Genomic DNA, 26,952 nt, shown 5'->3' with positions numbered 1-26,952 from the left:
ATTACTGCAACGAAGGTACTTTAAGACTCCCCTGGAAAAACATGTCTCCTCTTGTACAATTGGAGACATTGTAGTAAGGCCAGCATGTGTATTTTATTATACTATAGTATTTGCGAGGATATCCAAAATGTTCACCTTCTGTTTTCTTTCAACAATGCCCTAAACAGATGGGCATAACGCAGATGGTAGCAAATACTGTGAAGCAGCAGAAAAGATGAGACACCAGTTATTGCAAGGCCTCACACAGTTATAATCCAGTATTATCCATTCCAATGTTTTTATTAGATGATATTATCACATCCAGAAGCCTGTGGGTTCTTAAAAAATCTCCATTCATTCAGTCCTTGATTTCCATTGCTGCCATCTTGGCTTTTGTTTTAAGGTCTACTTCCATGACACTTTCCTAAGGTCTCAGTTAAAAGCATAAGAAGTGTGTTAAGTCACTTGATGTGCTCTGAATATATCAATTCAATCAGGCACATTGCATTATTTGCAGTGGTGTAACCATGCTCTTTGTCTATTATATGCAGAAGCAGAAATAAACTTAGGTTAATATTATGTGTCCAATTTGGTTTTTTTAGTCCCTAAAAATAAACACAGACATATATGCACATATACTAGATTTGTAATTCCTGGTTTGTAAAAACATTTTATTTACAATACAGGAGAAAAATTCTTTTACGGAAGAACACCAGTTGCAGTATGTTCAGCAGTTGCTGAGAAAGCCTGTGCTTGGGTGAGGAGGCATTTTTTCTTTGATGTATTCTGATAATTCTTTTTTCTTTTTTTTCAGTGTCAGGTACTAGGCTAATACTAATATGAGCAAAATCCTAATATGAGCTCACATTCCATAAAATGATAAGATTAGCTGAAAAGCATCTGGAATCTCATGAATCCCTAGTGGTTAACCATGACTTAAGGTTTGACTGAGTATAGCCATCAGATGCATATATGACTGTGAGATTATGGACTATACTACTGAAAAGTTTACCCTAGAATAAACATGTTAACCTTTGAGCCCTTGGGATCCTCAGTAAAACACATAGTATCTTGCTGACAAAGTGACATGTCTTGATGCTTTGATTCTTGGTGACATTCTGATGAAGAGAGAAATATTTTGACAACGCTTTTTATAGGTAGTCCTCAATTAATGACAGTAATTGGGACTGAAATCATCATCACTGAGTCATATGGTTGTAAAGCATGAAATCATGTGATTACATTGCTTAGCAACAACAATCCAGCATTCCCCATTGCCAGCATTAAATGAGGTTATTAAGTGAGTCCAAAATGGACCAAAATTAGACCAGCAACAAGTAAGTGGGGTGGCTTTTGTTGGTGAATATGTAGGAGTGGCCTGTGAAGGGGAGGATGTGAGTTACTTACCAGATCAACCTGCAATCTTCCCTACCAGCTTCCTCATTGACTTTGCTTGTGGGAAGCTGGGAGGGAAGTTCACAAATGGAGATAACTGTGCAAAAGTAGTTTGGAGGTGGGGGGAGAAAGAGCATTGATCTCCCATATCCTGTCATCGTTTTTGTTATCATTCATATATTCTTATAATCTACAATTCAGCCACATAGAGGGATAAAGGCCCTCACAATAAGGATTCTGTTCATAGAAGTAAACAAAGTAATAATGAGAGTTTCAAATTCAGAGAAAGAAAGGAAATGGGCTTTCTTCTATCACATGTAAAGCAGCTTTGGAGAATGACCTGATTATTTTTTGTTACCTAACACCCCTATATTTTTATCTACCAACAGGAATCCCCAGAAAAACTGGTTTCAGAGAAAGTTATATCAATGGGACCCCTACTTTAAATTCCCCAGCAGAATTATCAGCACAATTATCGTTATGTTCCTATGTCTTTACATGGTAAGGCAAGGCAGTGCATGATGCTTTCAGCAAGGAAGTCACTGCTGCTTTTGGTCCAATCAAATCATCTTTGAACTGAAAGGATTCTGGGGATCAGTGGTTATCTGTAATCCAAAGAACAGGCATTGATCATTGAAGCTAAGTGTAGTGCATGCTATATTTTGCATGGTGAGCAAAATTCTAATATTTAAATTATTCCAAGTAGTCGATAATATAGGCATATGAGAATACTATACTATTGTTCTGTCCCCATCGCACGCACACACACAAACAGATAGCCAGGAGTTAATGACTCAAACAGTCAGGAATTCCTTTAAGATAACAGTCTTGGCAGCGAACCATGAACTGCCTGCCAAGAGATTTTACTCACTAAGGGAGGTTTTTTCTCCTCAGTCCGATATACCAAATTAATTCCACAAAGCAAAGAATTGTGAATATCCAGTCTGAAGAAGTCCAAAAAGAGATTCTAACAGGGTTCTAGAAACACAATATGACTTCCGAGCTTTTCAATTTGTCCGTCACAAGGCCTGAATAGCCGACACACCCCCTTTTATCCCTTGTGGGGTGTGGTCCAGTGACTCAGCTCAATCTCTGGCCTGCCCATGCCTCTTTCTCTGCTGCGTGCGCTTATCCTTCCGACACTGTCTGGGATCCAGCCCCCCCTCTCTCTATCTGCGGCTGCTCCAAAGTGCCTTGCTCCTGGCATATCTCTTGGCCTTCGGAGGAAACCTGAGGCATTGCCAGAGAGGAGGGTCCTGGAGAGGGAGGCCTTGCCAAATCCTCTCCCTCACCTTCTGAATCCTCTTCCTCTGTTAGGACAGGCTCGGGGGTCGGAGTCACAACAACTATAGTCTCTCCTCTTGTTCTTTCCAAGTGAAGCTACTGTATATGTTATTCATATGAATTGTATCTATTTTGACTCAAGGGCTTAACTGATTCTGGGAGAATACAATGAGACCTGCACCAACAGCTGATGGGGCCAGAGTCTTAGGGGACAGGGCCCTCAACACCTTCATGTGCTCTTCGAAACATGTATTTGAGACACACTCACATGCAATTTAATTCCCTCTCGCCAATTAGGCTTTAAAATAGCTTGTATATATGTGAATATTTTTAAAGGCAAGAGAATGAATTCCTGGAAATAGAAGAATGTTATTTATTAAAGGAAAATCAATTATAAATTAGTTTCTAGATAAATTCTCACATAGCTTTAATCTAGGATTGTAGTAGTCATGTGCAATGCTATTTGTCACAGATTTAAGTTCATCCATCAAGCCAGACATCATTTGTTTTAAATGTGCTTTGCTGAATAACCATAGTTCTTGTATTGATAATCACAGTTGGTTGGCTTTATGTAACCGTTAAGACAAAAAATATATTGTATCTTAATGTTATATCTTGTATTAATATAAGCTATGTGAACACAACAAAGCCAAATTATTTACTGTACTTGAAGTAGCACAGAAACAATTCCTATATAAAGATTCTGCCTGCCTACAGCCAGGATATTCTGAGGAGATGCAGTAATTATGATCCTCAATTAGCTCGTATTGCCACATCTTTTCCTGTCCTTGGTCAGGTTATATGGTAGAAATAAGGCAAAGGGAAAAATCCCTCTGCTAATTGTGGACCAGAAGGGCAGAATGACAGTACCTAGAGAGACATAGGTCTCATGACATGTACAAGAAAAATTAGCACCAAAAATATCTTTGTAAACTAGTGTTTACAAATCCTTATTTATAAAAATAAGCATTAGAGTTGAAGAAAGGATTAGGCTTCAAGAAGGGAAGTATGAACAAAGGAACATTTTCTCTTAATCAGCAAAAGAAATTCCATCTAAAATGATGATTGGTGAACCCAGAGAAGAAGCTAACTTTGCATGAATTGCCCTGAGCAAATACAAAATAAAATCAAGACTGATGACACTATATCAACTCATTACTTTTAGAAGTCTGCAAGGTTGGATCCCTTCCTGTGATCGCGGAAATACGGGGTGGAGGATCTATATTACAATATATTAGATTTTATATAATATTAGATCTATTTCTTTCTTTGCCCATAATGAATCTGTGCTTCTGGGAGGAATATATATCTATATCTATACCTATACCTATATCTATATCTCTACAGTATATCTATATTTAATCTATATATCAAATCTCCAGCAAATTCCTACCTTGCTATTTAACCTTAAACTGTTGAGGGATTTAGCAAACAGATCTCCCCCAATTTAAATTACTGTAGATGTGAAGGTCTACAGGTCATTTGTGAATGCATTCTGACCTAATGGGAGTCCCTACAGGTATCTATTATTATCTTATATTGTCCTATAATTTTCACTTCAGACTTTTTAATCCATCAATATCTTTTCATTTCTCTTCCAGTTTGTTATGACAGAATATATTGTTGTCAATTTAATTTTGAAGTTGCTCAAAGCATTTCTTCAGGACTTAAGAACAAATATTCCGGCTTCGGAAAATGAATCATGGATCCAGAGCATTGAAGAGTTTATTCATATCTTTGAAGGTAAAGGCATAATATTTTGTGACTATAGCATTACTTTTTCATGAGTGGTATAGGGTACCAGTTGCATTGAAAAAGAGAATGACTAGTGCTTGAAGAAAAAACAACAGCCCATAGCACTTCTACACCCATTCTTTCTTTCCTTAATGAGAGGAGGAGCAGCTAGATTGGAAAATGCCCTTTCTGAAGGGCTAGAACCTCAAATCTCTAAAATTGAACTTGAAGAAAAGAAACTTCTCCTTTGTGCAGAATCATCTTCCTTATTGGAACCCAGCATGGGTTACTAAGCCGAATAAGGTAAAAGGAGAAGGCCACCATTTCTTTAGTAGGGTAGAAAAATTGCTGTCATCCAATGACTTCTCAGGAGGAGATGTTATATTCTCCATTGGCCCTCCTTCCCAGAGGCTTCAGTTGATGATCAGGTAGACTATGTTACACAATCATTATTTCTAAGTATGCATGTGTTTGTGTATAAAATGTGAATGTCATACAAATAAATAAATTCATAATCCTACGCTCTGGTTAGAGATAGACAGCCCCCCAAATATAAGATAAATTTCTCTCCTAAACTTTTCCCATCCAGATTTCCTACTGTAAGAGTATTTTCCAGCTGGAAGATAGAGGATAAATTCTTTTTTTTCGATATTCATGGTAGCAGGGAAGGATTAAAATGTATATACAGTATTTTAAGATGAATGGCAATTATATTAAAAAGGTTGTGGGATGAAAGCAGGAAGATAGAGTATAATATGAGATAATTACTTACTGGTACCAGAAATTTTTGCTGTTTAGGTGCAGCGATTAGGCTGGTTTCTTTTTGTCCTTGCAAGATGACTAGCAAAAATCTCTCAATGTTCAACAGAACTATTTTCATCAGATTTCCTTGGTCTTTGAGGTAATAGATCCTTTTTATTTTCTCTGTTAGCAGTATGTGGATGCAGTTTTGGGAGCAAACTATAATTGCCTTTTAAACATTATGGCCGTAGTATTGATCTGAAAATGAACTGTAACCTCTAGCTGATCAGGAGTCTTTTTTCCCTTAGCATATTTCATTCCTTGCATTGCATCCCCTAAAGTGTTTGTTTGGCCTTTCTAGCATGAGTAAGATATTTAGAAATGATTGCATCAGCAGAAGAGCAAATAAAAGTAACAGAAATGATAAGTGAGTAAGAATAATTCCCTGTTTTTAGCTTCACATGAAAACAGGTAAGAGAAGGTATGGTTTTGAATGGCTTTGATTACAGGTAGTCCTTGAACACTGTTCATTCATAGTTACAATGGGCTTGGAAAAAGTGACTTGCAACTGTACTCACGCTTATGACTGTCACATCACCCTGTACTTACATAACCATTATTTGGGTGCTTGGCACCTGGCTCGCATTGATGACTGGGTGCAAAATCCTGTGGTCATGGGATTGGAATTTGCAATTGCAATTTTTTTTTTGCCAATTTCTGCATCAACTCCTGGGGAATAAAGTGGGTGAAGAACGTCTTGTTCGATGCTTGCTTCTGGAATGTGTTGATTGACCTCTCTGGGATACAGAATATGGACTGATAACCATGGAACTGACCCAAGACATCTTTTCTTATTGTTCAGGCCTTTCCTTATTTTAGAGATTGATTAGGGAGTTTCAGGTTTAGAAAGTCACATTTATGTTGTAGTGTAGACCAGGAGTCACCAAACTTGGCAACATTAAGACTTGAGGACTTCAACTCCCAGAATGTTGTTAAAATTAAAGTTGGCAAGTTTGGAGGCTCCTGGTTTAGACAAACAAGAAGACATATAAAAACATTTACAACAGCATTTACATTTAATATATTTGTTAGATTAATATTCTGTCATTCTTTAAGGAGTAGTTAGTGTTCTCTCCTTTTGACTTATTCCCCACACTGCAATCACATGAGATAGATTGGACTGAGAGATGACAGTTGGTCCACAGACACCAGTGAGTTTCTGCAGCTGAGTATGGACTTGGATTTGAATGTGCCCAGATTTACTCCAATAGCTGACAAATTATATCCGACTAGCTAGAATTGTTCAGAATGTTAGATATTTAGATCTACTCTAAACATTAGCATCCATGAATAAAGCCCATATCTATAACTAGATAATGAAAAACAAAATATCATAACATTTCAAAATTACAAAAAGATGCAGGCATTAAGAAATTAATGAGTTTAATTATGTCCCAATGTAGAAAGAAGAAACAAAGAGAAAAGAGATTAAAGAATTTTTATAGGCTTTTGGTAATTTTGTATTTTACCATGACTACTACTGATTATGGTGAGGAGTATTTTGAGGGAATCATCTCTGAATTAAGATTATGTTGTTTGTTTTATAGGAATTTGGATTGCTACTACTGTTATTGCTTTTGCCACATGCATCGGATATGCATTTAACATCTTAGTCTGCTACAGGTACAGATATAGATTATGTAACTCTTATGTAGATGTATAATTGATGCTGTGATTAGGTGACTGAAAATATCTATGGTCTTATTGGTCTGGACACTGTTGCCAGGTTTTGTGGAAAGCCATAAATAGTACCATTTTTCACACTGTTTTCCCTCTATTTACAAGAAGCTAATATATCAGCATAGCTAATAATGGTTATTGATGGGTGTGGAGAAGAGCATTATGAAAACAGGAGAATTGTTCTATTTTCATTCAACAACCGACTTTCACCTCCATGTCCTATACAAAGTGTTTCATAATTGAAGCTTATTTGCTCAATTATACATTTTCTCTTAATCAAGAAATTTAGGATACATTTTATTTCTCATATTAATACATTTCTCAATGATCAGCTAAGAGTTAAAAAAAGAAACATGCATCTTCTGCTTGGCACAAAATCTATATAGGGTTCCCAAATGTTGCTCATTGTTCCCTTTTGATTAGAATTCTGCCAATACTACCAAATAATGGACTATTTTACATTCAGAACTTCTAGTTACCCTTATGGACTTCATTAAGTCCATCAATCTTTCAACACAAACCATTCATATTTTTAATGAATTGCTTTTTTATAGATATAAATATATTTTATGGAAGTGTTTGTATTTGTGCATGTATATGTACATCCATACATATGCATTTATATTTATATTTATGTTTCTTTCCTTCCTAGAAAACAAATTAAACTGTTGAGGGCAGGCAAAAAGCACCTACTTGTGTCAGAATCTATGAAAGTGTCATCTTCTCAATGTGTGGTGAGTTTTCAGCATTCAAAAAAGAACTTCTGATTGGGATTGTGGGATATAAGGCAGAATAAAGCATATATAATTATAATGATCTATTTAGGTTAAGCAATGGAAAATATGCATGATAGAAAATGAAAGTAGTTTTTGACATTAGCCAAAAACGTGGTAGGGTCTGCAAAACACAACATGCCCAAATCATATTAATCTTTACACGTTTAATGAGCAGGGTGCAGTGAGTTCAAAGACTAGCTCATTAAGTGCAAAGTATAGCTCATAACCAGTGCAACAATTTTGACATGGAGATGATGTGGTATTGCTGGAAAGCACTATTTATCACCTGCTGTGCCAGAGTTTTGATCAGCTGCAATTTCTAGACCAAGTAATGATATAATTCTGAAATAACCAGTCACTCATGCCAGATAGTTTTTCTCCAAAAGAGGGCACATCAGGCATGACTTTGATTTTTCTTCAGATTGTATTAGTACTGCATGCAAGCTGAGCTCCAGATATGGGAGGAACTCTAAGCTATAAATTTAATCTTTAAGGGGAAACATGACTTTCTGGCTTATTTCTGAAATCCTGAGGTCTAGTCCCCAAATTTAGCTTCAGTTTCTTTTCTCATCTGTATTCTTTTTTATTCCTGTGAAATTAGGAGCTGCCAAGATACCTAATCTTGAAGTCTGACAGAAGCAAAAGTACAGTCACGTATCATCAGCATATTACTATAAAATAACTCTAAATCCATTCATGATCTTTTTATGAGAGTCTTTTTTATCAGACGTTAAATAATATAGGACATAAAATAAATATTTTGCATATGAAGGCCAACACCAACTAAAGGACTGGCAACTGTAAATTTCACAGTGTTGCAAACAGATAATATGGGTAATCCTCGAGGTACAACCATAATAGAGCCTGCCCATTTTGGGTTGCATGTTGCATTAGTCGTTAAGTGAAATATGTCAAATGATTCCCCCATCCCTGCTCTCCCCAGTGAAATGTTCAAAGAATGTGCAGGTTGTTAAATAGAGTGTGGGATGCCTTCTGGGTTGGGGAGGCTGTTGAAAGCCTATTACAGGCCCAGGCCCAGGCCCAGGCCCAAGCCCTCCCCTACCCCCAAGGTTCCCCATGCTCCACGTCCTGAACCTTGGGTCTCAACATGCCTTTTCTCCCTCCCTCCCAGTCTTCCCAGGCCTTAGGCCTGATTCCCACCCCCTCAGGCCAAACCCCCTTTTCCCCTCTTACATTTTGAACAGCTTCAAGGCCTTTGAGAGCACTGAGACGAGTTTCTTCTTTGTTTGGGTGCGTGGCACAGTTCCGAAAGCGGCCGCTGTTTTGTCCTGCCCACAAAATAGTGACCACAATTGGGTCACTGCCACATAGCCCACGGACATGCTGCTTTGCTTTGCCTTAATGATAATTTACTGCCATATTCAGAAGCTTCTGCAGCACTATACACCTCTCTCTAAGGCAGAAAAATGAAGCACTTTGTTGGCAACCGCTATTTTGCTTCCACTGGTTTGTGGGCAGGGACAAAATGGTGGTTGCATATCTTGGATCTGGGGACACATGGCCTGCCCTCCTTCCATAACAGGAGGTCCAGAGAGCTTCAGAAGGTATGTGTGGGACATGAGGCGGGTGTAAGGAGGAAGCCCAAGGACTGCAGGGTTCTGGTGGGGTAGGATTTGGGAAGAGAGGTGGGAGAGCTCTGCAGCTACCCGGTGGTGGGTCGTAAGGGTGAATGACCGCAGGCCTGCTGCCCTGGTTGTAATTTTGAAATGGGATCATAAGTAGCTTTTGGGTGGGGGGGGAACATTCATTAAGTGGCCTGTAGTACCTCAAGGATTACCTGTAATTTAAAAAAAAAATTATTCCCATTACTACTATTATTACTGATTATCGCACAGTCAGCCAAATGTTCAGACTGGGTCTGGCATTTTTGTGTACATCTCGAGTCCTTACCAAGGACCTGGGATAGGCAAATCCAGTGGTGAAATCCTACTAGTTCTGTCCGGTTTGTGTGAGCCGGTTGTGGCGGCGGCATGTGGTTCGGCGAACCAGTAGTGGTGGCAGCGCGAGACTCCGCCATCTGCCTGATGTCCTTTTTGAAACTCTGCGCATGCGCAGAGGGTCAAAAATCGGGCGTGATGATGGCGCGCCCCCTCGAGCACTTCTGAACTAGTAGGGAAGGTAAATAGATTTCACCCCTGGGCAAACCTGAATGTTTGACAGTGTTACAGATATTGTCACAGGATGGAAGCAGTTCGAAGTAAAGCCACCTTCTGCAATTGACTGATGGCAAATTTGTCAATGCCTATGGTGTTCAAATGGCACTCTAGTTGTTTTGGGATCCAAGGCTCCTATTTACTATTGGAACTAACCTTGCTTGCCTTTGCCATAGTTGTTCGATTTCTATTTGTAGGTCTTTGTATTTTGTTATCTTCTCTAGTTCTTTCTCTTCTCTTCTGCTGATTCCAGGCACTGCCACATCCACTATCCAGATTTTTTTGTCTTTCTTATCGACAGTTGCTAAGTCCATGGTGTTATGTGGCAGATCCTGTCTGTCTGATTTCTGAAGTCTCAGAACAATTTAACATCTTCATTTTCTATGACTTTTTCTATTTTATGGTCCCACCAATTCCTGCTTACAGGCAAATTATATTTCTTACAAATCTTCCAATGCGCCATTGTTGCTACTTTGTCATGCTGCTGCTTGTAGTCAGTCTGTGTGATCTTCTTGCAGCAACTTACCAGGTGGTCCACTGTTTCTTCAGCTTTTTTGCATAGGCGGCACTTACTGTCTGTTGCTGTCTTCTCAATTCTGGTTTTGTATGCATTTGTCCTTAAGGCTTGGTCTTGTGCCACCAGAATTTATCTCACAGTTTCTTTCTTTAACTTTCCTGCCATTGCCATTATTATTATTATCTTCTTTATTCATTAAACATGAAACTCAGTCAACTGAACATTTAAAAACGTATCACAAATATCATTGACCGGTGCTAATGGTTGATACGGGTTGCTGCCAGAATCCTAGTATCAATCAAATATCTTCTTAAAATGTACGATGTTCTGATATATTATTATTATTATTATTATTATTATTATTATTATTATTATTATTATTATTATTATTAATCTACAGTTCAATTCACACTGTATGACTGGTGGAAACTTAATAATTGAAGTCCATCCAAGGACTTAAGAATTATTAAGGTAGCATCTAACATACAGTTTCAAACAGGATGGTATATTATTTTTATAATATTATAAGAGGAATACCATGCATTGGCTGAATATGTGAAACATACCCAGAACAAGCATTGATGCAAGTTAAAAAATGGAATTTACTGAATGAACAACAAAAACAAAAAAAGAGGTTAAGAGAAGGTAGCCTAGACCATTTGCCCTGCACACGCAGAGGGTCTATGATGACTCAATGCTGCTATCTCAGGGCAACAGCAGGGGGCGGCCTTCTTGCCACTGCCAACTTGGTGCCGCCATTTTTTTTTCAGGACATATCAACACTGGAAAGTCACTGTGTGGATAACTTGCTGCGGACCACTGGATGGAGAGCTGGATGAGTAAGTAGGTTGTCAGAGAGGGTGGGGGCAGTAGGTTGGCTCCACCCCGAATGCTGAACAGGCAATTCAGCTGCAGCAGGTGATGGGGCAGAGGGCAGGGAGGTATGCAGGAGCTTCCTATTTTGACTCCCCCGCTATTGCCTCCAAGCCTTAGGCTGCACCACTCTACTAGGTTTTTTTTAAAAGCCCCATGGCTCTGCCAGTTTTTTTTCTAAAGTACTGCAAGTTTTTTTTTCCTAAAATGCCAAGGCTCTGCAAGGTTTTTTTAAAGCCACAGGGCTTTGCAAGGTTTTCTGAGCCAACCTACCACCGCTGCCCTCTGACAGCCTGCTCGCTTGTCCGGCTCTCCATCCAGTGCCTGCAGCAAGTTATCCCCGCAGCGACTTTCTGATGTTGAAATGTTCTGCGAAGAAATGGCAGCACTGAGTTGGCAGAGAGTTGGTGGTGGCGAGAAGGCCGCCCCCTGCTGGCTGCTCCGACATAGCACCGTCGAGTCGTCATAGACCAGGGGTGTCAAACTCAATTTCATTGAGGGCCGCATCAGGGTTGTGTTTGACCTCGGGGGGGGGGGTTGTGCATGTCCGGGGTGCATGTGGCTGGGGTGCGTGTGGCATGGTGGGTGTGGACCACAGGTGAAATCCAGCCGGTTCTCACTGGTTCACCCGAACCATTAGTAAATTACTTAGGCAGTTCGGAGAACCGGTTAAAAATAAAGTGCAAGAGAGGGGTTCTCTATCCCTCCCTCCCTCCCTCCCTCCCTCTCTCTCTCTCCCTCTCTCTCTCTCTCTCTCTCTCTCTCTCCCTCCCTCTCTCTCTCTCTCTCTCTCTCTCTCTCTCTCTCTCTTCAGTTAATAGCTCCACTTAACAGTTGCAGCTGGAATGCAGCCAATACATGCTGAATCAAGTCAATAAACAACAGAAACTGACACGATTAGGGCAGGGAAACCCATCAATCACCCATCTAGGGATGGGATTAACCTCTTCCCTTCAGGAAGAAGGACAAGATTATAAACATTTTCATTACAAAGAGTATTAAGTGACATTTCTGTGATCAGCTGATACTCCCTGGAGTTTCCCAAGACTTTTTATAGCTGCTGCAGTGTTGGCTACTTCTTGTTTCTTCCTGGGGGAAAAATACAGGAGGGGACAATGATGCAGCTTGATGAAACAGGTCGTGAATTTAATGCATGTGTAGTCCAGCCAGTTGTATTGCTTCTGCTGTGAAGCACCCAATTTAGAACATAGAATAATAGAGTTGGGAGTGTTAATGGCTTTTGGCAGCACACCCCGGCTTTTAATTATCCTGAGCAGCTGCTCTCAGCTGCTGCGTTTGCTTTGGGGTTGACTTTTTTTTAAAAAGGGGAATGACTATTTTAAGTTTTCTGCATTGTTTTAGTGGTTCCTGGCACTGTCTTTTTGGGGTGTACTTCCCTCACCCTTTTTGAAAGCCTCTAGTGATGGCAAACTATTCCATTGGTTGACTGGTCTCACCCTTAGGAAATGTCTCCTTAGTCCTAGGTTGCTTCTCTCTTTGGTTAATTTCCATCCATTATTTCTTGTGCCTTTTGGTGCTTTGGAAATTAGATTGACTTCCTCATTTTTGTAGGAGCCCCTCAAATTTTCTGACAGATCAATTAATCTTGAAAAAAAGATTAATTAGTCTTGAAAAAAGATCTTAGGAAAGTTTTGATTGAGTAAAGTTAGTTTGACAAAAATCATGTTATAAGAGATTAACACATACTGATATGCAACTCAAAGATACTACAAGATGTACATATACTATAATCAGACAGAACTGAAGGCCCCTCCTAAATGGAATGATGGAGAGAAAATAATAATAATCTGGCTCCATTATTGTTTCTTCAGAAAATGTAAGTTACTTGTCCATTTTTAAGGGATATGGGAAAACAACATCTTTCTTTTGATAAGCTCTTGGAAGTGGGAATATTTCAGAGATAGGCTGTTTTCCAGTTTTCTGCTAGATTGTACCAGTTCTCTCAGTGTAAAATTGTCCAAAGTTTGTTTGGAGATTAAGTCACTGGATAAGCTATTCATCAATTAAACATTTTAAATTTGTTTGCCCTCCTTTGACACCAAGTCCCTTTCTCCTAATCAATTTAATAACCCATAAAAAGACTGCTGCCACTCTGTGTTTAATTGGTTTTCAAAACAAAACATTCTTGAGCCAAGATATCAGGATAATGTCAAGAACAAATACACGACAGGGCTATAGAAGAAGAGGAAACTAGATTTCCTGCAGAGTGTCATTCCATATTTCTCTTTGGAATTTCTTCTAATTTGAAATTTTATTTGGGTAAAAATAAAAGGGTAGAAATAAATTGGATCTGAGGGTTCAGCACCTTATTTTCCTGCCCTCAGTCTGATCTAAGGCATTATGCTGACAGAATTGCTTTCTGTACCTTTATATATATAGTTCTATAGTTATACAAATATATCATTTAGATTTCCTCAAAATATTGTATATTTTGTATGTATGTTTGTGAATTCCTAACTGAGCTCTCCTATTCTTTTTACACCAACAGGTAGCACTATCAAAGTTCATCTCTTTCCAAGTTGCATACATAATGTGGGGTATGTGAACAGCTGTTTTAAAAGGGTTAGAGTTAGAATAAGTTATTGGGGACTTCTAATTCTCCCCTTTTGTTGACCAGTTATGATTTTTTTTTTCTAGGATACCTAATCATGCATTTGGTGCAGTGGTCATTTGGAATGATATTTACATATATTTTGATTTTACCCATGATACGTGGCGAGTGGATGGAGCTTTTAAACAAATGGGGAACTGTGATGTAAGTGCCTGCAATCACAATAACAGTTTGGTCTCCCTGCCTTTCAGAATTTACCAGGCTGAAAATGTAAACATTATCCACAATCAGCCCATGTTGAACATTATCAAAGCCTAGAAGACAATCTGGCTGGGTGGGATTGGGGAATTTTGAGAAGTTACTCCATCATCCCCCTCATTGGCTGGATTACAAAGAAGAAATTTGTACATCCTCAAAAAATATTTACAGAGCAGGTGATTTTCCTTGTTCTGCTGCTCTGATCGCAGAAACATTGTAAGTCAGAAATGAGATGTTATATCATTTGAAATACCATTTGTCTGTCTGATAGGAAGAAATGCATAGTATGAACGACCTCAAAATCTATGCCTTCATATGCAGTTTTGTACTATGTTCATAGGATTCTACCTTTAATCTTTTTTTATACTTTTGAAATTGGAAATTGGATAGAATTGATTACCAAGAAATCTCCCCTCTGGTCTTCAGCCAACTTAATAATTTTGGACTGAGGATGGCCTCATATTTCTATACTCTAACCATCCCTAAGTATAGAAGAGTCTTCTCCCTTGCTCGTTTTAACGTCTTGCCTTCAGCATTGCTGGACGGTCGATTCAAGAGGCTTCCGAGGGGCGAGCGGCTATGTCCCTGTGGTAGAGCGGAGGTTGAGACTGTGGAGCATGTCCTTTTACACTGCCCCATGTACAACGTAGCCAGGACTAATTTGATGTCTCTCTTAGAGACAGATTTCTGTGGGCCCAATGATAGTGATTTGGCCTTGTATTGTCTAGGGGATGGCTCCTCATACACTACCTCTCAGGTCTCAAATTTTTTTCTAAGAGCCGTAACCATTAGAGGAGAGCGCTGTGGTCCCTCTCAGCCGGGGCTTCCGGTGGCCGGCTGTTCGTGATGTTCTTTTCCCTATGTTTTTCTGTAGCTATGCTTGCATTTTGGTTTGTGACCGTAAATAAATTTATTATTTATAACAGGGATTACCAAGAAATTCATAATGATGAACATAAAATTTTGGATCCCAGAGTAAGAGGATGATAGCAAAATACAATCCTTTCAATATTATTTATATATATTTTTATTGGTTTAGCTTGGTTATAAAATGCAATGTTGTTTTCTTTGTTTTGTATCTCTCAGCCTGACATTTGTCATTGTCCTAGTGATCAAGAAGATACAGGTCCTTTTAGGTGCCAGGTTTTTTCTCCAGCCAAAAATGTCACCGAGTGACAGTCAAAAACCTTTGGCACTTGATAACAGGTCAGTGCTAGAGAGCGATATGCCTACTGCTATTCTGTAAATTTAATTTTCTCCGTTGCACAGTACCTTGATTTGATAGGCTTCCAGATAAACATCTTTTAGCAGTGTCTTTTGGAAAGTATATAGTTCTGCTATATAGTTCTACAGAAATACTGCTATATAGCTCTGCAGGTGTTCTTTCCTTATTTTTAAAATGACTGTTCAGAAAAAGATATGAAATAAAGAAGGGATATGAAAAGGATTCATATTTGCACAAATAAAAACTTTATTTGGAAGTAATTACTCAGGGAAGCTAATCTAAATCAGTCTCTAATTTTGCCATTTGTTAGTCACTATGAGATCACCTTGGTGGGAAGAAGTTAAAAGATCAATGGGAATAAGTTAAGTACAAAAATACAGTTTCAGAACAACTATGTGGCATTTATATTATGCTATTTTAATCTATAGATAAAACATTCAAATGCTTTTTCATGTTGAATATTGCATGAAGAAAACTAGGGAAGATTTAACAATATAATTTTCCTTATTTCCTTTCTTTTTATCCTAGTCTTATCTGATGATTGGTTTATCTTATTCTACTGAAAAATCTTTTAATATTGTGCCAATGTTGCAATTTATAGAATAATTGCAATTCAATGAAATTTGTTTACGCATCTGCATTAGCTACAAGAGTCTGTAACTCATTCGTAGGGCTTGTAAATAAATCTTATTCATCTTCTCATAGGCTCAGAAAAGTATTGTAACTTTCTGCAACTTATTGTACTTCCTCAACTGAGCGCTAGGAAGAATGACTAAATTTTCCTTTTTGGTAAAACCCCATTGGGGATGTATCTGTCTCGAAATCCTAACACAGCACATGATTGAATTCAAAAGCAAATTTATCTGTTTCTGACTCCATAGCTGGAGAGTAAGCATGAGACTTCTCAGTGATAGCCTTTTGTTTTGCAGGAGAGTCTTCATAAACTTCAGTTATTTTTTATTCTTCCATTCGGTGGTTGTGGGCTTAACTTCCTGTCTGATGAGACTGTTCCGCAGCATCATTCTTGGGGCCTGGCTGGTTGGACGGATAGATAGGCCAGTAATGCCAAAAGGTTTTGAACAATGTGATGCAGGTGAGCATTTGAAGGACCTTATAGAGAAGACCTCTTCTACTTTTACATAACAAACTGGATTTTCCACTCATTAGCATCTTTGTTTCAAGCCTTGGATGGAATGGGTGGGATGGGAGAACAAGAAGTTGCATTTAACGTGCAAAAAAGAAATACCCATGATTTTTCTGCAGGATACACAGTTTGGATTGGAATGCTTTTTCTGGACCACTATCACACAAATCCCATCCTTGTGTGCTTCTGCCAAATCCTTTGCGACAAACTCAAAGAGAAAACCCTGTTTGCCGATTCATACTCCGCTGTGTGTAAGCCATTGGATCCAGGTAAGCTTGAATCACAGGTCACATAGCTTGTTGGGATGTTAAGCAATATATAAGATATAGGGCAAGTTAAAATAGAATCTTCACTTCTGGGGAAGAAGTTCTGCAAACCTCATCAACAGTTTGACCTTTTGCACAGGCTTCTATTACGAAGATAAACCTATGTCCATATACTTTATTAGAAGTTTCCGTTCCAGGTATCTATGCTATCATGCACACTGGATTTCAGGAATAGCTTTCTGAAGGTTATCTGTTCAGACATTTGTGACAACATCACCCCTCAAATTTTGCTCATCTGAGGGTGTAGCATTTCTTTGCAGGGTGCAGTTGTTAAGATAGTGAGATATAACACTTGTGCAAGACTCTAGAGATGTTGTATTGATCTATTTCCTTTCTCCTCAAAGCTTTATACTTTGTATTAAAAAAACTTGAACTGCAATCCCCCCCCCTAAAAAAAAGAAATTCTGCTGTACCTGGTGGCTCAGCAGACTAAAAGCATTGTGATTAACGCCAGCTGTCTGCAATTACTGTAAGTTCGAATCTCACCAGGCTCAAGGTTGACTCCTTTCTAAGGTAGGTAAAATGAGGACCCAGTTTGTGGGGGCAATAAGCTGACTTTGTATAAATATACAAAAGTATGAAGGCTATTGCTTAACGCATTGTAAGCCGCCCTGAGTCTCCGGAGAAGGGCGGCATATAAATCAAATTAAAAAAAAAAAATCCAAAATGCATTAAGATCAATTCTTTGGCAGCAAGGGATGAACTGAAATACAATGCATATGATATAGTCTCAGAACCTCACATATAGTATTCCCTTGAGTATGTTGGTCAGTAATAAACAAGAAATGATCTGGGGAATGTTTATTTTATTTATGACATCCCACCCTTTTATTTATACAAATAATTCAAGATGGCAAACACATCCAATCCACATTCCTCCTCCGATTTTCCCCACAACAACAACAACCCTGTGAGGTGGGTTGGGCTGAGAGAGAATGACTGGTCTGCTAAACATGGCAAAAATTAATACTTGTTTCTTATTTTAGTTCCCAGAGTGTCTAGCAAAGCCAGGACAAGATGGTTCCTGCTCTATACACTTCTGAATAATCCCAGTGTCCAAAAAATCCGGAAGCTAAAACCTCTCTCTTATTCAGCGGACTGATCAAATCTTTTTTTTTTTTTGACAATGTGTGCTAAATATGCTAAGAGCATATAGTTGCCTCTTTGGTTTGCAACAGTTTAGTATTTGACCCAAGTTGTGATCAGGAGGGGCTTGCTGACATATTCATTTGTTTCCTAAATGAACACTTGTACCATTGCTAATATTTATTATGTTACTGTACTGTATTCAATCCCAGCACCACTAGATGATAACTGCCATGTGATTATTATATGTGCAAAAATGAAAAGATTCAGCACAACCCACAATGGAGGAATGGTTGGCGAAGATGACAGACTTTGCAACGATGGTGAAATTAGCTTCCTTAATTAGAGAAAAAACAATATCAACCCTTATTATTGACTGGAAACTCCTTATAGTTTTTTTGTTGTTGTTGCTTGAAACAGAAAAAAACAAACAAAACAGAAACAGATTAAAAAAATAGATAGTGGTAAAAAGAGAATTTTTTTTCCTTGTAACCATAGACTTTTGTAATTTTGTATTGGTGCTTGTAGTTACTATAAAGAAAATTGGAAGCCACTTCTATTTCTTTTCATTTTTTGCACCTTTGTCTTCTTCCTTCCTTCCTTCCTTCCTTCCTTCCTTCCTTCCTTCCTTCCTTCCTTCCTTCCTTCCTTCCCCTCTCTCTTTTATAATTTATATTAATTCTTGTTAATTTTTTATCTTTGTCTTTAAATACATAATAAAAATTATTTGCTTTAATAACTTGTGTGTATCCCCAAGTTGGAAATCAGATGGGGATTTTGTTCAGCAGACTTTCCAGAGAATAGCAGTAGGAATTCTGGTTCTCCAAACCTGCTTTTAATGAATGTCACTGGGGGCTGCTTTCTGTTTGGTGTAGAATAAACATTTTGAACATCAGTTGACAGAATGTTTTGGGGTGACAGGAAACCAAATGTGTGTCACCATCTGTGTCCCTTCTCCAATTTTGCACCATTAAATCCAAATTTCTAAGATCAACTGTTCAAGTCCCCAACTATGTCTCTAATACCAGTGTGAAACTGGAGGCAGGCCTCATGAAAGTGCAATATAGATGACAGTACTCAACGATTGAATCAGAATATACCTTTTTCTCCTTGGCCTTCTCGGTTAATTATGAGGAATTATTTTCAGTCCACCAGTGCACTTTGCCTCCCTCATGGCACACTTAACTAACCACAAGTATCTAAACACCAAAGGGCCTTTTATTTTGGCAGTATGGCATACCTTCCCCTCAGGTGTCCTTGAAGGCCAATACAGGAAGATCCCCTACCTAGAGCGACAGGCCCCTGTGATTCTGACCCTGTAGAAGCAAGAGAACATCTCCAATTGCCAGTACTATAGAGATATTCATACTAGGCTCATCTCGCCATTATTACATAAATACCCAAATTACATCTCCCTGCTACTTTCAGACACTAACCCTTCTAACAATGAAACATTGCCGGGCTTTGCCCAGCAGTGCCTAAAAATCTGTCAGCTGACCTGTGCCATACACTAGTCTTAATGAGCATTTAGTTATTCAAAAGGTGCTTTGTACTGTGATAGATTCAGTTTGGCGTATACTAAATTGTATACTCCCTCATATTGATCTAATATTTCTACCTCTCCCTTTAGGTTTTTTAAAAAATCTTTATATATTTTAGCACTGTTTTTCTTTTCAATTAGATTTTGTTGTATCCTTTATACTTTTTAATCTTGTGTACCCCATCCTCCTTTAGTATAAGGTCCATAAGGTCTATGACTGTATTAAAGATTTGAACTTCGAAGGTGTATGTGTGTATGCCATAATATGATTCTTATATACAGTAACTCTTTGATGAAGCCATGCAGCAGGATCAGGGAAATTCAATATGCCATTCAGATGCTGTTGAATATCAACCCCAATCCTCTCAATAGACATGTCTAGTAGTCATGGATAATGGAAGATGTCCTTCAGGAACTTCCTGAATAGAGCTTATTTTCCGTGGCGACACAGTGGTTAGAATGAAATACTACAGGCCACTTCTACTGACTGTCTGCTGCCTACAGTTTGATTCTCACCGGCTTAAGGTTGACTCAGCTTTCCATCCTTCCGAAGTGGGTAAAATGAGGACCCAGATTGTTGGGGGCAATATGCTGACTTTGTAAACAGCTTAGAGAGGACTATAAAGCACTGTGAAGCGGTATATAAGTCTAAGTGCTACTGCTATTGCTAAAGGTCATGGATGACAAAGCCCAACTTACTGTACTCAGGTTGATGTTATCTTTGGATGGTATAAGAATAAGAGAGAAAATGCTGTTTAATACCAATATACAAAAAAATTGACTTATTCCTGTCTCATTCATGTGCTAGGGATGAAATAAAAATAAAATAGAGAAAGAAAGAAAAGAAAAGAAAGAAAGAAAGAGGAAGGAAGGAAGGAAGGAAGGAAATAGGAGAAAAAAGAAAGAAAGACATAGCTGTGCCAAAGTTAGGTGCAAGTGAAGAAAACCTTAAAACAGTTCTGTTGGCATCTTGTCCTCAGAGATCTTTGCTTGTCACAAGTAGAAAGAAAAATGTTAAAGAGGTTTATTTTTAATAAAGCATGTTCTAAAATCTGCTCTGCATAGGGAAACTTTCCACCAAACAGTACCTCAGAAGCATGAGAACTGTACAGGTAGTCGTTGACTTACAACAGTTCATTTAGTGACCATTCAAAGTTACAACAGCACTGAAAAAATGACTTATGACCATTTTTCACACTTACGACTGCTGCAGCATCCCCATTGTCATGTGATCAAAATTCAGATGCTTGGCCACTGGTTCATATTTATGATGGTTGCAGTATCCCAGGGTCATGTGATCAGTTTTTGTGACCTTCTGGCAAGGAAAGCTAATGGGAAATCCAGATTCATTTAACAACTGAATTAACAAATGCAACAATTTACTTATCAACCGTGGCAAGAAAAGTCATAAAATGGGGCAAACTCACTTAACACATGTTTCACTTAACAACATAAATTTTGGTCTCAATTGTGGTCATAATTCGAGGACTACCTATATTTCTGTTGACCAATGTTTACAATAGGTAAATGGACATTTTGGGTTGATTTTGCAAATTTAAAAGATAGTGTTCTTGAGAGGGATGTGATGAAGAGCAGGAGGACATCTAATTTTGTATTCCAAATCTAATATTTTGCAGTTATTTTGTATTTATATTATATTGATATTCAATAAAAATTATTTTAAAAATCAAGATTTGTTTCTATTTCCTTTTGAAGGCTTGCATTTAAGCAGTCCTCCAACTTTGCTTCCCCTAAATATGGAACAGTTGGTGTAATCTCTTTCCGCCTATATGGTGCCAGCTCTGTCTCTGTAAATGCTAATGACCCACATCTAAGAGAGACTGAGATGTATATTCTTGAAAGGGTCAGCTGTCATTGAGTGCTGAGTGGCATCACAGCAATATTTATCTTTTGGGAGGATGGATATTATGTTTGAAAACCATCTAAGGTGTGTGAAGCCTCTTAGAAGGCTTATGCATCATTGTTCTTTCACTTTTTTTCTACAATTAGATGATTTGCTTCTGAATGTCTATGGTTCAATCAGTGGAGTTTCTGAGACTGGAAAAAAACGGAGTTGGGAATTACACATCACTCAGGATATTTCTTGCCCATGATGCAAAGTACCTGAATTTTATATTAGAAATGTGGAAAACATGAAAGATGTTTTTTATCATGTCTAGTGGACTTGCAAAAAATTTAAAACATGTTGGGTTCAAATACATAGAATGAGAAAGAGTTGTAAGAGAAATGAAAAGTAAACACAAATGATATTGTTTTTATTCTCTTGAAAATTTCTTTAATAAAAATTATATACAAAAAACCTGATTGCACTAAGTGTTGTTCTGGAAAATCATTCTTATCAATTCACCTTGTGCTGTTCAAGTCTTACTGTTTTGCATTTGGCATGTTCTGTTTTCAGAACTTTTCTTCTGAACTTTGTACTTCTGTATTTTTCTGTGTAATGCCACTGAGTGGAAGCCTTTTTTTTTTTACACTTATAGTTGTTAAATGTCTGCAGATAACTGGGAGTCTCTTCCAGTTGGTTAAATTCTACACAATTTCCTCATTGTGCTCTTATGACAGGCAAATATTTAACCAAATGTTTGCTTTATGAGTAGCTAGTTCTGTTGGAATTAGAAACAGCCTTGGAGTTACCTCTGCGATCTCAGATCAACAGAAGGATTAAGAAAAGAACATGACACAAATAAGACGTAGATACCATATTGTTTCCTGGGGTTGCCTGTAGATTTGCAGACATAACACCTACAGCTCTTCTCAGCATGGCCATTATACCCACTCTGGAAACATGGTAAGTTTTGAGTACGAGAGATACAACCATGAAATTTGCTGAACTCACAATGTTATGTGTCGGGGGGGGGTTGAGGAGGTGGTGGAGAGGAGGGCATTTTTCTGGGATTATCATATGAGAAAATTAAAGAGGATGCTTAATTCTTAACCCGTTATTTTTCCCTGTGTGTGACTTTCCTCCCCTTGAAATAAACCCAGGGGAGCATTGGCAGCTGCATCTGGCCAATTGCAGAGAAACTATTTGACTTGAACCCCAGGCTTGAAGCAGACTCGATAACTAAGGGGAGTTTTAAGCACCAATTGCTCTCCCCTTCTTCTGTAGAAATCTTGCTCCATCACTTCCATGACTTAGAAGGCACTAGTTTGCTGGTGACATCTAGTGTAGGGTGCTTGCTAGAGATGTAAGAGACTGTCTATATTCTAAATTGCTTGACATATTATTTGAAGGTATTGTAGCTTTTGCACAATATTCCCATAATACTACTTTATTTTCAATAAAAAGCACATTTGTTTTCAATTTCAAAAAGTTTAGCACATTTGAACAATACAGTAATTGAAAAGACCTTCCTAATCTTCTTCTGTAATTTATGACTACTGCAAATTCCATCCATCTTTGCCCTACACACCATCCCTGCTTGATCCCTTCCTCACCAAACATACTTTGCTCATGTTTGATTGTAATTTAACTCTCTTGTTCAATTTTGACACGATACCCCAAGTAGAGTGCAAGTGCAATCCTACAGAAGAAATTTGTTCCCATTCTGTCCATCTGTTGTGCTTTGTTAGTGAAGACATAATGTTAGGAATAATGAATGGGAGGATAAACTAATTTGAGCATACAGGTTATTCTTCTCAGAATGAGATGGTTGCCTCAGGGCAAAGCTTCAAATGGGGACATGGGAGATAGCGGTGGGTACCTCTCTAGAGACCATCTTGGGGTTTCCTTACTTTCTTGGTGGACAGGGTCTGAGTTGTATCCACTAAGTAGTGTATTGTCCTTAAATGTAATGATGGATGATGTCTTATCATTAAGGCTAAAGGAAGATTTAGTTTTAGATATGGTTGACTTCCTTATGGGAAATGGGAGGGACACATCATCTTGCTTGTAGCTTCAGACTGAATGAAAAAGGCACGGCTATTTCCTCTGAGTATGGATACTAAGATTATTTCATGGACATAGTTCATGGAAGCACTGGTGCTGATGAGAAAATGTTGGACCAAGTCTGTGTTCAACCCGCTGAAGGTGAAAAGCTCAGAGGGTGTCCTGGGTGAACTTCTTGAGTTTCAGGGTAACCCATTTGTAGGTAAATACACAGAACTGTTAACCATTGGGGTTCTCTGTTTTTCATGTTCAGAAACTTGGAATACTACATAGATTAGGATACAGGTAGTCCTGACATTCACAGTTGAGCCCAAAATTGCTTAACAATGGTGGTAAATAGTGGTAGGTGGTAAATGAGTTTTGCCCCATTTTACACCTACCTTGCCACAGTTGTTAAGTGAATCATTGCAGTTAAGTTAGTAACATGGGTGTTAAGTGAATCCGATTTCCCCCTTAACTTTGCTTTGTCAGAAGGTTGCAAAAGATGATCACATGACCCCAGGACACTGCAACCATCATACATACATGCCAATTGCCAAGCAGCTGAATTTTGATCACATGACCATAGGGATGCTGCATGTGAAAAAACAGACATAAGACACTTTTTTTTTAATTGAAAAAGTTTTACAAATACAGATTTCCCCCCCTTTCCCGCCCCTCCTCCCTAACCCCCCCTCCCCTCCCCCTGTGGCTTCTCCAAAATAAAACCCAGATTAATAACAGATTATATAATACTTTACCATCCTTTTACTCCACCCTCCATATGCTGACCCTTTCTTTCTAACAATATTATTATATCCCCCTTATACTATACATTTCAAAGTAACATTCAGCTGTAAAATTATATAATAAATCCTAATTTAGCAATTTCAACTCATAATCTACCCTTTTCCTCCTCCCCCATACATATATCTCTTAATTCAAATCTTTTACGTATATTAATATAACATAACATCCCTTTTCTTAAACTAAACAATCAGTAAACTAACCTATCTCCACCCACTTTCCTACAGGTCTACCATACATAATATTTTTAATATCTTTGTTCTTCTGCCCACACCACTAAAAAAATATTTTCATATGTAAATAAAATCCTCAAATGACTTTAAGCTTGTAATCCATATAATATCTTCTGTAATGTCTTTCAACTGGATTGTTAATTCCATCACCCATGTTAAGGTAACATCAAATTCAAGTTCCAACAGTATGTTCAGTATCTTCAATTACCATCTGCCCCATCAATAGTAAATGTTTTCGTATATAAAAAACCACCCGAGTGACTTTATATTTATATTCCATATAGTGTCTTTTGCAATGTCTTTTCATCTAGATTATTAATTCCAACCACCGTGTTAGGGTAACAACCAGATCTTCTGCAAGCCCCAATTCCATAGTTCTCTTGCCTTGTAGCTCAGCATAAACGTAATCCATTTGTCAAAGAGTCCAAAATAGAAAGTTCCAATCCACTCAATTTAAGGCCATCTTCCACATCCCAAAAGTACAGCACTGCAGAGATCTGTCACTCTCCTCAAAATAGTATAAACCAATACTTTGCCTCAACTACATTTTCATGTATTCAATCGTCTCTTAAGTAACTGGCATTACACTGTTGTTTAGTCTAAAAAATTTTATTTTTGTAGGACCTGCTTCTTCTTTTCTTAACTTTTTGTGGCTTAAATCTCCATCCCGGTTGCCTTTCTATGAGTTGTATATCAACTGATTGATTTCCATGCTGGTCTGTAATTTGATAAGTCATCACATTAGAATCCAAAACCGCCTCTCTTGTATTTATAGGTAGTCCAACTGTGACCTCTGAAGGAGAATCCAAAAGTGGCTCATCCACAAAGGCCTCTGTAACTTGTTGTTTTTCCATTACCTCCACCTCCATCTGCTTAGCCTGAATTTCAATCTCTTGTTGATTTTGCTTTTCTTCATTCCCCTCGTGTGTTATACATGGAGATGTTGAACCCATTTTAAGAACCTTGTAGTAAAATTCTTCCGCTTTTTCAACAGTATTTAGTTGATATCTTTCTCCTTGATATCTCAGTATTATACCAACTGGAACATCCCACCTAAATGGGATGTTTTGTTTCTTTAGCTCAGTCACCAAAAATCCAAAATCCTTTCTATCTTTTAACATCTTGGGCGGCAGCTCTTTAAATATCCAAATCTTCCTTCCATGCATTTCAAGAGTGGAGTTAAAAGACTTTTGCACGATATCATTTCTTATTTCTTTATCAGTAAAGTAGATCACCACATCTCTAGACAACTGCCTTTGCTTTGCCACCCAAGAATTAACTCTGTAGGCCTTATCAATCTTGCAGGATACCTCTTCAGGACTAACCTTTAAAATCTCAGCCAGAACTTCAGCAGACACCTTTCTCAAATCTTGTCTTTTATTTTCCTGTATTCCCCTAATTCTAACCGCAAATTCCATGAATCTGAATTGCATCATTGTGGCTTCATTTTCAATCCTTTGTTTTATATTATCTACATTGTAAGTCTTGTAGTCAGCTTCCTTTATTTTTTTAAACTTTTTAAACTCTACTTCTGAGCTTTTTTCTTGAATCATTATTAAATCATTTTCAATTCTTCGTATTTTATTGTCCAAATTATAAATCTTATGATCAACTTCCTTCATTTTAGACTCTATTTCTAAATTGATCTCTTTATCCATCCTCATAATTACATCTAAGAAACTTTTCATATGTTGCTTCAGGATATCATACTTTTGTTGAACCAACTCTTTAATTTCCTGTCTAAAATTTTCAAGGTTCTGGTTCACAATCTTATCATGTCTTGCCATCTCCTCCTTTAGGTCTGTAAAGCCATTCTTCTGCATCTGCAAACTCACAACTTGTTCATGTGGTTTATAAATGGGGGAGCTCCCCCCCACAGCTTGGTTATCTGGCTTTGTCAGTTTTAACGCCATCCTGCCACACAAACAGATTTTTTTTCCCCTTTTGAAAGAAAAAGACTTCTCTCCAGACAATATCAATATCAAGTCTCTAAGAAGGAAGAAGCATGAAATAAGAATTTTTCTCTTCACTCCTAGCCAGCGCTATTGTTTTAGATACTTTGTAACGTATTAAACTATTCAAACAGAAGGACTTTCGCTTTCAGCTTTCTTCTCAAGCCTCAGCCAGTCGCCATTTTAAACTCTCTTTTTTTCCTCCTTTCACTCTCCTTTACTTTTAAAATCAGTCTTAGGGTTAGAAATACTTGCAATTTAGGATCCCAGATCCGGATTTCCTCCTACTTGTTCAGATGATCTGTTAGTTTCGTTAATTGGTCTGGTCCCATTGCCTGGCTCTGCAAAAAGCAGAGTTCTCCCGAAGCCCGGAGCAGCGGCGAGCGAAAATAGGGAGCCACATCCTGCTTCGTCCCCAAGAGTAAAACAAAAACTCTGGGGACTTCGCAGAAGGCTCTACCTGCCCTCGCCGGCTCTGTCTCACATTTCCTTTAGGAAATGGAGTTTTTCGAGCCGCCTTAGCTGTAAAGGCGGCTCTTTACGGGCGACGGGGCTGGCGGTCTCAAAAGACCGTCTGACGGCGACGGAAGCCAAACCGGAAGCCCATAAGACACTTTTTTCAATGCTGTGATAATTTGGGACAGTCACTAAATGAATGGTTGAAAGCTGAGGACTAACTCTAGATGGTGTATTTTTGTAGATTGCAA

General features: G+C 38.2%; 2 protein-coding genes across 3 annotated transcripts in view; both read left to right on the top strand.

Annotated features, from left to right (window-relative positions):
• LOC117661703 (stimulated by retinoic acid gene 6 protein-like) overlaps positions 1–20,101 on the top strand; it is a 45,529-nt gene extending 25,428 nt beyond the window's left edge. For both annotated transcript variants that reach the window (XM_034410788.3, XM_087886437.1), the window contains exons 8-18: positions 666–736; positions 1,764–1,875; positions 4,260–4,401; positions 6,741–6,816; positions 7,526–7,607; positions 13,723–13,771; positions 13,872–13,989; positions 15,130–15,249; positions 16,198–16,361; positions 16,532–16,681; positions 17,725–20,101. In XM_034410788.3, the coding sequence (XP_034266679.2) occupies positions 666–736; positions 1,764–1,875; positions 4,260–4,401; positions 6,741–6,816; positions 7,526–7,607; positions 13,723–13,771; positions 13,872–13,989; positions 15,130–15,249; positions 16,198–16,361; positions 16,532–16,681; positions 17,725–17,840 (1,200 nt within the window). In that variant the 3' untranslated portion in view covers positions 17,841–20,101. The remainder of the gene's footprint in view (positions 1–665; positions 737–1,763; positions 1,876–4,259; positions 4,402–6,740; positions 6,817–7,525; positions 7,608–13,722; positions 13,772–13,871; positions 13,990–15,129; positions 15,250–16,197; positions 16,362–16,531; positions 16,682–17,724) is intronic.
• Positions 20,102–21,993: 1,892 nt separating this feature from the next.
• Positions 21,994–26,952, top strand: part of LOC117661701 (stimulated by retinoic acid gene 6 protein-like) — a 37,397-nt gene continuing 32,438 nt past the window's right edge. Inside the window, exon 1 of the mRNA XM_034410786.3 lies at positions 21,994–22,173. Within this exon, the coding sequence (XP_034266677.2) occupies positions 22,145–22,173 (29 nt within the window). The 5' untranslated portion in view covers positions 21,994–22,144. The remainder of the gene's footprint in view (positions 22,174–26,952) is intronic.

The sequence above is a fragment of the Pantherophis guttatus genome, chromosome 2 (genome assembly GCF_059756535.1).
Source record: "Pantherophis guttatus breed Tessera chromosome 2, ASM5975653v1, whole genome shotgun sequence".
Lineage (NCBI taxonomy): Eukaryota > Metazoa > Chordata > Lepidosauria > Squamata > Colubridae > Pantherophis > Pantherophis guttatus.
This window is presented reverse-complemented; position numbering and strand designations above follow the sequence as displayed.